The following is a 17472-nucleotide window of genomic DNA, read 5'->3' as shown; positions in this document are numbered from 1 at the left end:
GATAACTCTTTCTCATCGCCGAAAGAGACCCGTGCCCTGTAGTGGGCCGATAGTCAGTGGTATGAATGAGAATGACAATTAAATCTCTAAAACTTTAATGAGAAGACATTCTAAATAATTTCAAACAGTATTATTTTGCAATGTCAGTTTGAGATTCTAAACATAAGGAAACTGTAATTAATTGTAATCAATCAACTCATTATTTCGTAAGAAATTAATAATCAATCTAATCCTTTGAATTCAGACGCAGATTGACTTTGATTGTTCCTTTCCCTATTTTTACCCCTAGATAAAGATAGCACTATTTCATTCACTCCACCATTTGAAGATTGAGGTAAGGTACAGTTGATTCTTAACATCGGGCGTTAATATGTTAAATTAAAGTTATTTAAACTGATAAAATTTATTTTTTGTGTACATTTTTGTGAATTAATTAATCGTCATTACAAATGTCTAAAGCAATTTAAGTTTCTACAGTTAAGAGTTTCACATTTATTCAACTTAAGACTAAGAGGAAAAGTCTTCCAAATTTTATATTGAATCTCAATTTCAATGACAAAATCTTATGAAAAGACTATATAACAATAAGTAACAAATAAATCTAAAAATTTATGTAATATAATACCTAGGTAAAAGAAAAATATTCAAAAAAGAAGACGTTGAAAGCGTTTCTTGAACAGACGGCTGTATTTGCTCCGATTATTCCAAGAATATTCTCCAATTCCTATGGAGAAAAGATTATGAATCAAACAATACAATGAATCAAACCAAACGTAAAGTTTTTTCAGTAGAACTGGAAGCGCCAAATATACAAACCTAAGATAATAATTAAAGATAGTATTTCAACATATTTAAACGAACGACTGAGTTGTGGGCGAATACTGTATCTTTTCTTGCTCTTGGAGGTTTAATCAACCACTATTTTGAACTTTCAATAACATAAACATTGCCAATCGCAAATGTCTGTCCCGAGGACCTACTCCCTACTCCCAACTCCCGTTTTTCCTTATTTAAAATACTTTGAATTCGCGGTAACAAATGAATCCATTAGTAATATGAGGCTTTACAATAGCACTACATATTAGTCGACAGCGTTAAGTTAGCAACGTTCACCCAAGTCAGTAAATGAATGGATGCCTATGCTTGGAAGTCTGAAAGTTAATTTGGTATCCATCAGGCTCAGCTCCTGCCAATAACAAAGAATAATAATCGTTAAAGGAAGAACCGAAATCGCATTGTTACTTGATTCGTATGCTTAAGGCTTAAACAACTCGGACTGAACAAAAAATGTAACAAGAAATTTGTATCATTTTTTGTTCAGTCCTAGCAATTTATTCCTCATAAATGTTGCTATACTTAATGTATTGGTATCGTTAAACCTTAAGTGAGGAGTTTCCTGCCATCCTGGGTATTGTCATCCGTGGACCGTGGACTGACAAGGACTCACAAGATGTCATGTAAGATGGTGAAAAGCACGTTTAATGTTATCAAAATCATTGTAGACTCATTATTCTTATTTTTATCTCTAAGTATTTAGATATAGATAAGAATAGATATTAAAGAGAACATAATTATGTTATGCGGACAAGAAGTTAATTTCGTTTTTATTCAATTAATTATATTTCGCAACCAGTAGACATAGTTGTATACGCTTGTCAAATAGTATCGTAGTTAAGTTAGACTAGTCTATTTGTTTGTCACGGATGTGTGCGAAAGAGTTCCCGAGGCTCCGACCGATTTCCCCAAGATAAAAAATTAAAAGGGCAGTTGACTTTTGCGAACTAAAATAACTAAAAAAATATATAATAAGTCATTAAAAGTCATATGAAACCCAAGCAACTTGCCTAGCAATAGCCCGGTTAGCAGTCCCGCCAGAATCACAAAGAGCGCGGTTCTGACATCTTCTGCGCGGGCGGAGGCAAAACCGGATGGTGGCGTGCACTGCGGCATGGCTGGGACCAACGCCGCTTCAAGTCTCGACAGCACAGCCCCACTACGTAACTGTAAAAGACTAACGCAACGTGTCTGGTAATGGACTAATTTGACCGATGTAGGGCTATTCTCTTACGATTGCAACGGATCATAACATGAAAAATGTTATGCATGAGACACCTGTCATTCCGAAACCCCAATTAGCAGCTGGATTTGCGAGTTACGATGGAAAAGCTGGGATCAACTCCGCTTCAAGTCTCGACAGCATAGCAGCTACATAACTTTAAAATATGCATGCAGCCCATCATATTTCAACTCGGTTCATTACCAGATAATGAACAGAGTTGACCGATGAAGGGTCCTCTTAGGATCGCAATGGGACACAACCGGAAAAATATGATGCATAAGACACCTGCCACTCTGAATCTCCATGTAGCAGTTGGATTCGAGTTTTGATGACGATGTAGACATTTTTACTGGTCCTTGTTTCTTACGCTTAGTATATATTTGTATGTTAGAAACATCAGAACGTCGTTTTCAACTATCGATACTCTAGTATCGTTAGAGTAAAGTGGAATTATGCACTCTGGTAAAGGTAAGTCTTATATTCATCCAGAGTCTACACTAATAAGCTCTCTTGGAAGATAAAAAACAGGATTGCGGCTCTTAAACGAGTAGCTTTAGGTCCATTTTGATTGGTGCTAATTTGGGTTTCTTAGTGTCCTACACATCATATTATTTTCAGTCAAACAGTCATTGGTTTTAGTTTTTACATCCCCCCGAACCGTTTATTTCCCAGACTAAAAATTATTCTGTATCGTTGCAACAAACTCTATGCAAAATTTCATCTATACCAGCGTTGCTCCTACAACAGATACAGGTTACGAAGATCAGATCCTTATAACGGTTACAAGATGCTTTTCCGGTGTTAAAATCTTAATATATATATTTCTTGTGTGCGTGTGTATGTCACTGAACTCCTCCTAGACGGCTGGACCGATTTGCATGAATTTTTCGGTATACGTTTGGGTGGCACCCTGGATGGTTTAGATTCAAAAATCCGCCCGACAGATGGCGCTGGGGTCAGCTAGTTACCTTATATTTTTGCTTAGGGTGCAGGTGTCTAGTGGTCGATTAGAGAAAATAGAAAAAATAAGCAGACCTAAACAAATAACCTTTACCTCACAAGGATAGGTCGCGCATATGGAGATCTTGAAGGAAGGGGAAAGGCCAGCTGAGCTCGCGTTGACTGCACGGGCAATTCACGCAAGTCACAGCGACCACGGGCTTGGCTAAGAGACCTGCCATAATATTTGGTAAAATAAAATCTTTTAGGGCAGTCATTAATTATTACAGTAGTTTTTTTTTGTTCAACTACAAATTTACCTTTACTACAATCTTCCCTGCACGGCTAGCAAAGGCAGGATTCGATTACCTGATTATATCCCCTGACAAGGGATCAAATTAACGTGTTCACTTGCCAAAGCATGGCAAAAGGGAATAGCAGAAGTTTACCCCGTTTATTATATCACATATATTGTTTCCACCTCTACGCTAATGAGTTTTACCCGGGGAAAAAATTGACATGCTAGCATGCTGTGCTGGTATTTTTTTCCCCGGGTAAAACGCGCGGTGATGCGAACTGCATAAACGCATAAGTGATAATGCAGTCTAAAAATGCAGCAAGCTAACCTTTTAGGAGTATACCTAGACCCATCCCAATACCCCTAATCGGTTTCTACGCAGTATCGGACTGGGTCTTGGTCACGTCTTATGTTTGTAGGGTGGTCACAAGCGAATCTGATTTCTCTGTTTTTTCTGTTGAAATATGACAGTAACAGCGCGGAGCTAGGGAATTGGTGGTGTCCACTTTCGTGTCTTGGAAAGCACGTTAAGCTGTCGGTCCATTTATTATCACTGACATGTGATAATAATGATTAAAGTCCATCAATCCGCGTGAGGGCAGCTGGCTGGATCTTCGCTCTTAAAATCGGAAAGGCCTGTGCCTGATGTGAGCAAGGGGACGTAATATGCCGATGATGGTGTTCTATGCTGTGAAAAATAACCTGAGTGTAGAACGAGCCACACGTTGTCCAGCGAAAAAGGCGTAATCTTGACTCGCAGCCCTCACCAAGCCCTCCTCTGCTGAAGACACCAAATTTTCTGCCTCAGAATAACCGCGAATGTAGAAAGCATTGAGCTGCACGTCTTTAGTTGACTGAAAATAATATGTGAAACAGGAAATCCCTTCTAAACAATGTTTTAAAATACATTTAATAAATCATGGTTACGGTAAACGCAGCGTAGCTTAGGTCGTACGAAGTGGACAGACGACATCAGGCGAGTCGCTGGGAGCTGCTGGAGGCAAACGGCCCAGGACTGTGGATTGTGGAACTCCCCTTAAAAGACCTATGTCCAGCAGTGGACGTCAATTGGTTGAATTGACGATGATGATGATGATGATGGTTACTACAAACTTGATGAATTTCGCTGCTTGGGAATAGGCCGCTCCGGTTTAATAAGTCACGAGATAGAAAAGCTATTGTAAAACGAGAAGAAAGAAGAAAAAAGAATTCAATATTGCCGCCAAATCCTACAAGCGGGTCCTCAAAAAGTCTCGCTTCGGCCGCACCAATCGCATTGGACGTAAACTAGCTGCTCTTCCCAGTGGTAGTAAAGCTTTCTGGTCACTCGCGAAGTCGGTCGAGGCAAACTTTTGTCGTTCTTCGCTGCCGCCCTTGCAGAAACCTGACGGGTCATTGGCAGTGTCTGCAGCAGAAAAAGCAAATCTCCTTGCATCTCTGTTTGCGGAAAACTCGCGTCTGGATGCTGGAAGTACCCCCCCACCGCGCCTTCTACCGTGCGACTCAGTCATGTCTGAGATCCATATACACCAGCACGAGGTCTTAAAAGCACTTCGCAACCTTGACGTGAGTAAAGCCAGTGGCCCAGATGGTATATCTGCAGTTGTCCTGCGGAACTGTGCTCCTGAGTTGTCTCCTGTGCTGACACGCTTGTTTCGACTCTCTCTAAATTCTGCTCAAGTCCCAAAATCTTGGAAGATTGCGAATGTGCAGCCAGTACCCAAGAAAGGTAGTCGTGCGGACCCGGCCAATTACAGACCTATTGCCATCACGTCCATACTCTGTAAAACTATGGAACGTGTACTCAATAACAAGCTCCTCTCATACCTAGAAGGAAACGATCTTATATCAGACCGACAGTATGGTTTCCGTAAGAACCGGTCTACTGGTGATCTTCTAGTGTATGCCACTCATACATGGGGCGAAGCCATTGAGAAACACGGTGAGGCACTTGCTGTCTCTCTGGATATCTCCAAGGCTTTTGATCGGGTCTGGCACGGCGGCCTTCTCAGTAAGCTTTCTGCTTACGGAATACCTGCTGGCCTTTGCAGCTGGATATCTGATTTTTTGAGGGAACGGTCTTTTCGAGTGGTTGTCGATGGCCACTCTTCTAACCTCATGGCTGTCAATGCCGGTGTTCCTCAGGGATCTGTCCTCTCCGCTACTCTCTTTCTGCTACACATCAACGATCTTTTGAATCCCAATCTTTTTGGGTACGCTGATGACAGCACCGTTACGGAGAGGTACTTGTCCAGCCCTAGGGCCAGTGCTAATGATATCCTTGAGCATAGAGAGTCCTTGGTGGAGCGTATTAACTTGACTCTAAAAGAGGTGTCTGATTGGGGTGACGCCAATTTGGTTAAGTTCAATGCTGCCAAGACGCAGTCGTGTTTATTTTCCGCAAAAAAGAGCCCTTTCACCTTGGCTCCCACTTTCCGGGGTGTATCCGTACCAATTAGCGACCATATTGAGCTCTTGGGTGTCAACATCTCATCCAATCTCAATTTTGGCAAATGCATCGAGTCCAAAGCCAAAGTGGCAGCTAAAAAACTTGGTATCCTCAATAAGGTTAGGCGGTACTTCACGCCAGGTCAACGCCTCGCACTGTACCAGGCTCAAGTGCGAACCTGCATGGAGTACTGTAGTCACCTGTGGGGTGGCTCTGCCAAGTACCAACTTGAAGCTTTGGATTCGGTGGATCGTCGCGCCAGGAGAATTATAGGCGACAATTCGTTAACGCAGGCGAAACTACATAGTCTCCAGCACCGACGCAATGTTGCCTGTTTATCGGTTTTTTACCGGATATACTTCGGTGAGTGTGCTCAGGAACTTCACAATCTTGTTCCCCCTTCCCCGTTTTACCACAGAACAGCGAGACACCGAGAGCGGTGGCATCCTTATGTGGTTGATATCCCATCAACAAGCACGAAACGTTTTTTATCCACGTTTCTGATACGTGCCGCTAAGATGTGGAACGCCCTCCCGGTAACTGTGTTTCCTGCCACGTATAATTTAGGTACCTTCAAGGCTAGAGTGAATAGGCTTTTTCTAGGCAAGCGTGCTCCAACCTAGACCTCATCATTGCTTTCTAACGGGCATGATTGTCGTCAAACGCTGGCCTATCGTTAATAAAAAAAAAAAAAAAAAAAAAGATTGTTTTACTGCTGAGTTTTATGCAGGCTTTTTCTAAATATAATCTGCCTATTTAGATAGTAGTACAGAGCCACAGCAGGCAGACCAACTTTACGCTTCAAAAGTGCTTATAAAGTAGTTTTTCTTGTCGGTGATGAAATATTTAAATCTAAATACTTTTTTCTCCATCTGGTAAGTAGCGGAGAAATAGGGCCTTTTGTGTGTAACCAACAATTAGGATTTTCTTTTAAAAAAAACGTCGCTAAAGCCTAAAACTAACATCGAATACTAGGCAAACATAAAATGATACGACTTTTCAAAGTTCCATTCACTGTGACCTGTCAATAAAACCTATAGAACTTTCTTGTGACATCTACAGTCTTAAAATTTAGCACAAAGGGAGGAAATTGATCATTGATATCATATTATTACTTTATTTTGTAAGTGAGCGTCCGCAAAATACAATTTTCCATCGTCTTTTTTTCTTTCCATCATTTCATCAAAGCAGATGAAGTTAACAAGTTTTTCATTGTCAATTATAAGGGTATATCTTTTAGTGCCACAACAAGTTAGTCTTTGACTGCAATCTCGCATGGGGGTAAGTAATGATGTGGTCTACGTAGGAAGCGAGCTAACCTTTTTTACTATACAACTTTATTTTAGTTATATTAAACCCATATCCCTACGCGTTTCTACATGATATCGCATCGGAACTCTAAATCTGACGTGGTAACTAGCCAAGGCCAAAGCTTCCCGGCCAGACCAGAGAAAATTCAGAAAAGTTTTAATTTTAATAATTGTCCCTGCTGTAACACAGCGCTCATCACTGCGCCAGAGAGGTCTGCGAAATATGGAATAAATTACGAAATTCTTCACTCTCACTCACCATTAAATACATTTGATCGACTCCATTCCTTACGTAGCCAATCTTCAAATTAGACTGAAGCACATCAGTGAGGGAACTCACACTGGCCACTCGTACAGACAGCACAGAGGTTATAAAAGCTGCATACGCGTTATAGGTGACCAGAGCAAAAAATAGGCATACTATGAGCAGGATGCTCGCAGCCGGAGTCTGTGGAGTCCATGTTCCACCTATGAAAATGTTTAAACTATCATAAGGGGCGTAGACCACCTCGCTTGCCAAGTTCAGATTGGTAATTCACACACCTTCGAAAACGTCATGAAGAACTAACTCTCAGGCATATGGTTTCCTCACGATGATTTCCTTTACCGTTGAAGGCAGTGATTAGATTTATTGCCCGGGGTAGAATTCAGTGCCCTCGAAAGGGAAGCCGAATCCTTACCCACAAGGCTACCACAGTTCCATAAGTTAAACTTTACGTTGCTAGAAATATTACGGATCTTGGATCTTGAACATGGCCAACCAATTAGAAAATAATCACCGGGGATATTAATTATCCTTGCAAACCTCAAATTTGTAATATTTCAACCTAAAACTTAAAGAAATTCTAAGAGTTTCAATATATATTATATGTTTTTATTATAGCTGATTTCGAAGAGATTGCTGTTTTTATTTTATTTGTGTTATTTAATTAGATTACACCCAAAACTCTTGTTCGTTTCAGAAATATGCAACATTATTTTTTTTCTTATTAAAAAATAAATTGATTGTCTGTAAAGTGACAACTTCGTAAGAAAATATTGATGGAATTGTTGCATTTTTCAAAAGAAAATTTTAATTTTATTTGTTTGATAGATATTATCGTTGCTATAAACAATTGACACCACATTAACTTTCAACTGCACTTCATCCTTGCCGAAAACATGTAAATGTATTATTGTATAGAAGCTGTCCACGCGGACGCATCGCTCACTCAAGTAGGAGAGAGACAGATGTCGAACGCGGAGGCCGACTGTGCCTCTTTGTCGCTCGTTCGAGCTCTCGCTTGCACTTCAAGCCTTGAATGGAACGCCTCAGAGCGAGGTAACGCCGCATACGTCATGTTTTTTCGTTTCGTGCAGCCGGCTCCATCGAATTATAAGACGTTGTCACGTCAAAAACTAAATCGTATAACATCAAGTAAAATATCAATGCTTTTAATATCAGTTCTGTAACAGTGGACTTGGTGATAACGCTGCCAGCCAATTAATTGTAAGAGATGTAAAAGTTATACTGGTATAGAAACTTCGCCGTATAAACAGCTCAATGCAAATTACATCATCATCAGTATCAACACATCACATATTTCGGATCTGTGCCCTGTAGTAGACCTTTCAGAATGAAAAGGGGTCGCATTAATAAGAATAGAAATAAGAATCTCTGGTAAATTGCATAATGCGATTCGATGAATTGATTGGAATAATTACGATGATATATAAATATATATATATATAAAACAATTGTGTAAACAGCAAGAACATATATATTATTTGCCCACAAATCAGTCGTTTGTTTAAATATATTGAAATACTATCTGGACTTAATACGATAGGTTTGTATTAAATAACTTTACGTTTGGTATCTGATTTATTTAGGTAGGTGTAGTAAAATAAATTTAAGAACCTTGTTGACAAAGAATTCCAGTTGACCAAATGATACCCTCAATGCAGGTAATGGGCCTCGTGCCCTGTGATTTGGAAGATCTACTTATGATCACAACTGCGACAGCAGCCACAATTGCCATACACGCAACACAAGCTATTAGCTTTGAGCTAAATGGTGCTAGAAATATGTCACGAACTGCTGAAGTTTCTTGGTGACGAATATAAATGTTGCATCTGTAAAAATTGAAAGTACATTTAGCCGTATGTAGCCTTTTTATAACAAATTTTTAAGTATGCTTGCGGACTGCGCTATGAGCTACTGGTAGATATAGTCACGTAAGGAAAAATCGTTATACGTCTATGCGAGTCATTCGGTTCTGTCCGTCGCAGGTCGGATATTATCGACAATCGCTGGCGGCTATACTAATATACATCACAATATCTATTAGGAAAATGTAGCTTTTTCTGATGATCATTGCAGATAGAGCACAGAACTTCATTCCTTTCCATTAATTTTTTGTTATTGTTATACTTAGCCCATGGCTGAGTTGTACCAAGCGCAAGCTAAGATGTTTGCAGACTATCCTGTCAGGGGTGTAACAGTTAAACATAAAACCCACGCCCCTTATCTGTTTAAGCAGGTTGTTTTGAAGCAGGCGCTACTTCGCGGAAGTCTATGTAGAGTAGAATTTTCAATCGGCAGAAAAGCTTGACGAATAAATGTAATTTTATAGGCCACAATTTTATACCTTAATTAGAGATTATTTGGCGGTTCAAAAATCAGCCGTATTGAAGACAAAATATTATACTGTGTGCGCATAGAGGTTTTGCACAGGCTATGCAAATGATATAAAATGGAGAAAATATCCAGTACGAGTTATAAGAAACTTAAGGATAGGCATTATAAGAGTTTTAAAAAGCCTATAAAGTATTTATAACTCGTACTTTTCTTCATTTAATATCATCTCCATACCCTGTGCATACCATCTATGCACGCCACTGACTGTGTGATGTGACGTGTAGCTTATAAAGACTAAAGAAGTTATAAATTAAACAATATAGATTTTTCTGGTTATAGCGGATTATAAAATACTTACATTGTATCAGCTATAGGAAAAATGAAATCCATATCCTTGTGCCGTGGAGCTATCGCTGTTACTGGTTCTAACGCCATGTCTACGGAATGGTCCATCAAAGCTCCAAGAAGGCCGGTCCAAGCGCCTTCGTATGTACGGAATCCCAATTTGCCGTAATATCGTGTAAGGTACCTTAAATACACAGAAACCGCTTCAAACAAAGCTTCGTATAACTTTATTGGGATAATTGAAGGCTCTTTTAATAACAGAACTCAATAAAGCTTGCTTTAAAACTCACATAGCTAGTAAGAATACAGGGCTAGCTTGCATGCCACTTAACTTTAATCAATTAATATGAGCTGTCTTATCCAGAGCCCTTGAAATCCTACGTAAAATAAATGTATCCTGCGTATATAAATTATCTAAGACCTATTTAATAAAACTAAAATTTCAGCGTAAAAAGGTATTAGAAAAATTGTGCTTTAGACCTATCATATCATGCATGTGTGATGTGATCGGATCGGATCGGATCGATTAAAGGTGACACTCTTCAGCATTTATAGTGTATTTGCACAATAAACTATCTCCCTCTCTAATACTGCATCATCATTTGCATTGATGTTTTATTGGGACTTTAAACTATTTCGGTCATTTGCGATAAGCAGTCTTTACGATTTTGTCTTTATGATTTATGATCCAAGAGCATGAACAGAGAAGGGTTGTATGAACGGGTACACAAGCATCTTTACGTTCGGTAACTGATTTATTTAGGAAAGTTGTAGACTATGTAGCAGTACGTTGCGTTTAATAATTTGCTAATCACGCGAGCAAAGCCGCAGGCACTGCTAGTAATTACAAAAACTACTAATTTATTTGTGAATGACATCTCTCCCGTTTTTTTTAGCTTTTTTTAACTAAAAAGTCTATTTCCATCACCAGGTCGGTACAACTAACAGACATACTGTAACATCTACGAAATAAGTATGGATATGAATAGTTCGAGAATAAGACACTTCATCGTCAGATCTATAACCGGCTGCCCTCCGAACATTAATTTTAATTTGATAATGAAGATGTGAATAGTAGAAATAATTGTTTGTTTACGTAGCGTTCAGTCGAAGAGCGACAAATTGAAGTATGTCATCCAATAACTGAGGAGCAGATGGTCCATCATCGTCTAAGGCGGTGGCAGAACCTTCTACGGAAGAGTTACACCTCCCCACTATAAACTTCTCCCCCAAAAAATTGCGAGCTTCAACTGGGTATGGGATATCCACTAAAGACATAGATCGTTTTATACTCCATGCACCTGTAATTCCAATACATTTTAGATTAACTTTTATACCTGCGACTCTCTGGCCTGAGAGAGAGTGAGAGAGTTGCCGGTTCAAATCCAGTCGGTTCCGAAATTTTTTATGTGCATTTTAAATTTTTAAAATTGTAATTAGCCACGACCGAAGCTTCCCACCAATGAGAACAAGAAACTTTAGAAATCATAAACTCCCGAATGGACCTCTGCTCATAAGACCAAAGAGCCCACTGTGCCACGGAAGTCTTCGCGTCTCAACATCCAGTCATCACTATTTTTTACCGAAATAAAAAACCCAACAGGTTTGAAACTGTCATAAAAGTTTATTCACAAAAGGCAAGTGAAATCCTAAGGAAACAGATAAATATAAATAATATTTTATCGCAAAAATTACTCACCCAAATATTTTACATAAAGCGTTGAATTGATGCGTACTTTGAAACATTGTATAAGATAGACATTGAAACTTGTTTTGTTGATATTATTTAAACCACTCCACTTCCTTACGAAACTTTTTAAATGAAACTGGCTAATATTCAAGAAATCGAAAGTGCTAGAAAAATTGTAACTAAGAATTCCTGATCGTGACAATGGCCAACTTTTTTCAAGCTCCTCGAATTTCCGATTTCTCGCAATATTTTTAAATCTCTCTGTCGTTCGGTAGTAATGTCTCACCGTCTTTTCTTTCTCATCGTCAAAAGAATACATGTTTTCTGAATCGGAATAAGATAATAAATTAGCTCTTGAATTATGCGGTATGTTCATATTTTGCCATGTTCTAACATTCTCTTTGTACCTAAAGTTTTGTTCACAGAGGCCAAAATAGGTTGATCTTTGCTCATCAGTTATACCCAAGACCAAATTCTGATCGAATCGCAAAGCGGTTGCATTCAAAACATTACTTAAAATTTCAAAATCTTTCACTGATTTAGCCATCACTAACCAGTCATAAGAGGATGTATTCATTTCCCATTCGTTTAACTAAAACAATCATCAATAATTATAATAATAAAACTGTAACTGGAAGATTTCTGTACATTTAATATATGTTGAAAATTTTAACCGGGGGATGCTTTATAATCTATTTTGAGTCCAAAATAGATTTTTATTTAATTTTTGTCTGTCTGTCTGTCTGTCTGTCTGTCCGGGCATCACGTGAAAACTACTGAACGGATTTAAATGAAATTTGGCATAGTGGTAGCTAATATTCCGGGTCAACATATAGAATACTTTTTATCCCGATAAACAATAAGGTTCCTCCGGGTATCGGGATGAAAATTTGTATCAATTTTACTTCATAGCTCCGTTAATTTTTAACCGATTTTTATTAAACCTTTTTTATTTGTAAGTTTATACTATCAAGCATGTATTGTCTGATTTTAATGGATATCTGATAAATATTGTCGGTGATAAAGGACATTACCCTTCACAGATAACAGCAATTCGCAAGGCATGTTGGACAACGATCGAATGCATGCGTACCATCCTGCTTATATTGTAAATGCGAAAGAAATAAAATAATATAAATATTAAGCTTGATTATATACCTGCAAATTCATTTTTAAATTATTCAATTTGAACCTATCGCTTAGAATTTGCGATGGGTATAGAACAACACGTTCGGCGTCGACGGGCCGCAAATAACATAGTTTGGAAATAAAACTGGACCTGGTAGGTAGCACTGCAATTAGCTGCTTATATTAAAACGATTTAATGCAGACGAAGTTTCGCGGGTCATCTAGTTGGATAACATTGTAGGTAAGTATTTTACAATACAACATTTTAAATAGAAATTCAGACAACTATGCAATAAATTCTTGGAGATAAAAAAACGAATTCTGACAATAGTTTTTAAATACGTATTCGTTAGTGCTACATTTGCTTTTCAATATTTAAGCAATTCGTTTCGGTTTTCATAAAGTAAGTTGACCCATGTAAGAACATAATTATTTTAAAGTATGTACCTATCTATACTTATAATAAAACTGTAACTGGAAGATTTCCTTACATTAAATATATTTTGAAAATTTTGACCGGGGGATGCTTTATAATCGATACTGAGTCCAAAACAGATTTTTATTTAATTTTTGTCTGTCCGGGAGCGGATTGAAATAAAATTTGATATAGTGCTAGCTAATATCTCCGGTCAACATAAAGGATATTTTTTATCCCGATAAACAATAAGTTTCCTATTCGAGATAGGATGAAAATTTTTATCAATTTTACTTCATATCCCCGTAAATTTGCACCGTTTTTAATAATTCTTTTTTTATTTGAAACTGTATACCAAGCATGTATTGCCTAATTTTAATGAAGGTGAATATTGGCAGAGATCAAGGACATAATTCTTCACAGATAAAAGCAAGTCGCAAGGCATATTTGACAACGATCGAACGCATGCGTACCATCCTACTAATATTATAAATGCAAAAGTTTGTGACGATAGATGTTGGATGGATGTATGTATGGATGGATCATCTATCCATGTTGGATGTTTGTTACGCTCTAACGCCACAACGAATGAACCGATTTGGCTGAAATTTGGCAGAGCCATACGTACAATATAGTCTGGGATAGCTCATAGGCATCTTTTTATCTTTTTATCCCGCAAAAGCAAACAGCTTCTACAGGATAGCATCGCTATTTTTTCCGCATTTGTCTTTCAAAATCCGGCAACGGAGTTTCAGATTGACGAGGTTTCTTGGATAGGCATAGTTGAAATATAATAAAGCTTTTAAATTTTGTTTGGTTCAACGCGCTAATCTCAGAAAATGCTGTTTCGTTTTTTTTTTATGGATTGGCAGTAACAATTATGGCTCTATAACATCACGCTACGACCAATGGCTATTATCATTAATGAGAAATGTTGCAAAAACTGCAAAAAATAACATTTGTGAGAGATTCTGATGCGTGCAATGCGTGAACGGTAAACGTTACGCCAAACGACGGAAGTATGTAGTAACTTAGAAGCATATCGGATTACATACTTTAAATATCTATAAAACAGTCCACGACAACGTACGACTATTTTTGAAGTCGACTCATTCGTGGACGAAGTCGCGCGGGTGGATATCAACTCATCTTTGTGATACCTTGGGTGGGTCAAATCAAATCAAATCAAAAACACTTTATTGTACACCAAAGCCAAATAATTTATAGAAAAACACAATTGAAAGAAAGAAAGAAAGAAACGGTACAACAGGCGCCCTTATCACTTAAAAGCGATCTCTACCAGGCAACCTACCAAAGTACATGAAGTTAAGAAGAAGAGTTAGGGTGTACACAAAATAATAAATAATAAACGATCCTAAACTTACAAGGCATAGATTAGACGATGATATCGTAAGGAAACGCCTCGATATCATAAATAACACTATTCTTGAAACCGTTTGAAAATAGAAGTAGATGAAGGTATACGTACTGAGTATCGACACCTTCATAATGAATAAAATATTTATGTGACAACCGAATCCTAAAGAGGTCGAATAGCATTAACTTCTCGTTCGCGACTGTATCTGGTACGATTCCAATTATAGATAGGTACTTATTTAATCAGACCTCCATTAAAAATGAGAAATAAGGAGGATAAACTCGATGTTTAGGCTTTACGAGGATACCGAACCTCATCATGAAATATAGAACCCTTATAGAATCACCTCTTAGTTGTCTGTAGCCCAGTACGTCCATTTGTCTTTGTGTCAAGGATATTTTTCCAATTAATTGTTCTTTATACTTCGGCTTCTTAGTGGCTTGATAACTTAGGATCAAGTTAGATCGTTATTCAATATACTCAATACTAAAGGCAAGTCTCTTATTTATTATTGTGCTAGTTAACTTATTTATGGTTGTAACGTTATATTATAATGTATCATATTATAGCTAAAGTGGTTCGAATCGCAGCACGCACCTCTAACTTTTTAAAGTGCGATTTAAAGGGAAGAATTTAACGGAGAAGGAAAACATCCATCCATACATCCATTCTCACAAACTTTCGTATATATGACATCAGTACGCATGCATTCGTTGTCCCATATGCTTTGCTACTTGCTGTTATCAGTGAAGAGTTATGCCCTTTATCTCCGTGAACATTTGTCAGATCTTTCTTAAAATTAGACAATACATGCTTCAAATAAAAAAAGAATTATTAAAATCGGCTCAAATTTAGAGTTTTGCGGATATCCCGTTTCCCGGAGGAAACTTTTTGTTTATCGGGATAAAAAGTAGCCTATATGTTGACCCGAAATATCAGCTATCACTATACCAAATTGTATTCAAATCTGTTAAGTAGTTTTCACGTGATACCCGGACAGACAGACAGGCAAAAATTAAATAAAAATCTGTTTTGGACTCAGTTTCGATTATAATGTACAGAAATCTTCCAATTACAGTTTTATTATAAGTATATATATATTAAGATATATTTCCTCACGGACTCTTTTGGTACACAATTATGTATAACATAATGTTTATGTATCATCAATAGTTTTATCAGCACACGCAAAATAATAAATATTATAGGGAAAATTTTGCTACTTAGCGTTATATTATTGCAGTTTTATTTAGAATCTCCATTTTTTCTGACAATAAATTACAGCCTTTGTTACTTCGTGATAATGAAGCTTTTTTTGGCGACAAAATGGTCAAAATCGGTCCATTATTTTCGGAGCCAATCGAGAACAAACAAACAAATGAAAAACCTTTTCTATGTATACATTATGAGAAGGGTTTTTAACTTAACTTTAGTCCACGACGCCGGCTAAGTGCTGATTGGTGGACAAAGACGTGTGAATCTTTAAAAACATTATTTAGAACTCCCAAGCATGCAGGTTTCCAAACGATATTATCATTCACCATTAAAGCAAGTAATATTTAATTGGAACCAAACCTCTAGCATATAATTCATATAACTTCCGCCATAATTCATACACAGCTTTATAATACACAGCTAGATAGTATTTTACCTGGTCTATTGCAGACGTAATACTTTTGAGAGCATTCCCTTTAATCTCAGGTGTGATGATTACAATTCCGAGTGAGGAACTTGTACCAGCTTTCTCTTTGACATTTACTGCAGCTGCTATCCCATTAACGCTTAGGCACTTAACTAAACGTAATGTCGTCCAATAACAACCTGTAAAACAAGAGATAAGCTATAACCCGCGGCATCGTCCGCACTCGCTCTCGAAGAACATCACAACTCGTAGAGTACGTTAAGATGTCAGTGCCGGTACTGTTTAAGCCCGCCAACCCGCACAAGAGATCTATCTCTCCGAAGTTAAGTGCACTTCAAGCAATTAAATATAACTTGTTTCGATAGTGAAGGAAAACATAGTGAGGAAACCTGCATGCCAGATAGTTCTCCATAATGCCCTCAAAGCCGTCTGAAGTCAACCAATCCACAGCCAGCCAGCTTGGTGTACAACGGCCTATACTCTTTTTAATGATGGTGATAAATTGATCGAGTTGTTTTACAGATAATAATATAATATTACGAAATATTAAAACGTCAAATGTTTCATTTTAATTTAAACGTGTTTAAATTAAAACTGAAAAATACATTGGAACCTACTGATTTGATTAGACAAAATAATTAACCTGCGTCATGGAATGGTGTTTGTATTATGACCTGATGCCACCCACGCCACACTGCATACTCAACAACGAATCCCAAAGACGTCAGAGTGACCGTTGAACATTTCGCATCAACTACAATAATTCCATAGACACACAAAAATATACAAGGGTTCAAATACTTTATCATTATCATCGCGTAAAGATTTCAGGAAGTTATATTTTATTATAACCAAAGATTAGCTAATAATCTCCGCAGAATACAAATATTATAAATCAGAAGACATAATTCACCGGGATACGAATTTAAAGTAAAACTTTGTTACTCCGAACCTACAAGCTCGTGATTCAAAATAGTTGATAACATATTAATAACAATTATGAACAACGACCAAAACTAGTAGGTAAAGAACAATATAATAAGCTATTGTTCAATTGTTATTTAGTGTAGTGTAGTGTTTATTGTTTCAATATATTGATTTATTGGTTACTTTGATTGATGGTAAGCGTTGTATGTTTAATTTAATTCTACGCTTTAGAATATTGTTAAATGGAAATGTAACAGACTTTGTGAATGTAC

General features: G+C 37.5%; 2 protein-coding genes across 8 annotated transcripts in view; one reads left to right on the top strand and one right to left on the bottom strand.

Annotated features, from left to right (window-relative positions):
- Window positions 1–251: 251 nt before the first annotated feature.
- LOC120627205 (probable glutamate receptor) overlaps window positions 252–17472 on the bottom strand; it is a 19701-nt gene continuing 2480 nt past the window's right edge. For 2 of the 7 annotated variants that reach the window (XM_039895073.1, XM_039895074.1), the window contains 11 exons: window positions 16917–17027; window positions 16283–16452; window positions 11720–12302; window positions 11117–11321; window positions 10034–10204; window positions 8956–9170; window positions 7315–7523; window positions 3999–4150; window positions 3114–3233; window positions 1845–2011; window positions 252–724 (listed from right to left, as the gene is read on the bottom strand). In XM_039895073.1, the coding sequence (XP_039751007.1) occupies window positions 645–724; window positions 1845–2011; window positions 3114–3233; window positions 3999–4150; window positions 7315–7523; window positions 8956–9170; window positions 10034–10204; window positions 11117–11321; window positions 11720–12287 (1887 nt within the window). In that variant the 5' untranslated portion in view covers window positions 12288–12302; window positions 16283–16452; window positions 16917–17027 and the 3' untranslated portion in view covers window positions 252–644. The remainder of the gene's footprint in view (window positions 725–1844; window positions 2012–3113; window positions 3234–3998; window positions 4151–7314; window positions 7524–8955; window positions 9171–10033; window positions 10205–11116; window positions 11322–11719; window positions 12303–16282; window positions 16453–16916; window positions 17028–17472) is intronic. The other 5 variants (XM_039895072.1, XM_039895075.1, XM_039895071.1 and 2 more) reach the window with 4 other exon arrangements.
- LOC120627207 (acyl-CoA Delta(11) desaturase-like) overlaps window positions 13062–17472 on the top strand; it is a 23749-nt gene continuing 19338 nt past the window's right edge. Inside the window, exon 1 of the mRNA XM_039895080.1 lies at window positions 13062–13079. The gene's annotated coding sequence lies outside the window, so the exon portion shown is untranslated. The remainder of the gene's footprint in view (window positions 13080–17472) is intronic.

The sequence above is a fragment of the Pararge aegeria genome, chromosome 11 (genome assembly GCF_905163445.1).
Source record: "Pararge aegeria chromosome 11, ilParAegt1.1, whole genome shotgun sequence".
NCBI classification, from domain to species: Eukaryota; Metazoa; Arthropoda; class Insecta; order Lepidoptera; family Nymphalidae; genus Pararge; species Pararge aegeria.
This window is presented reverse-complemented; position numbering and strand designations above follow the sequence as displayed.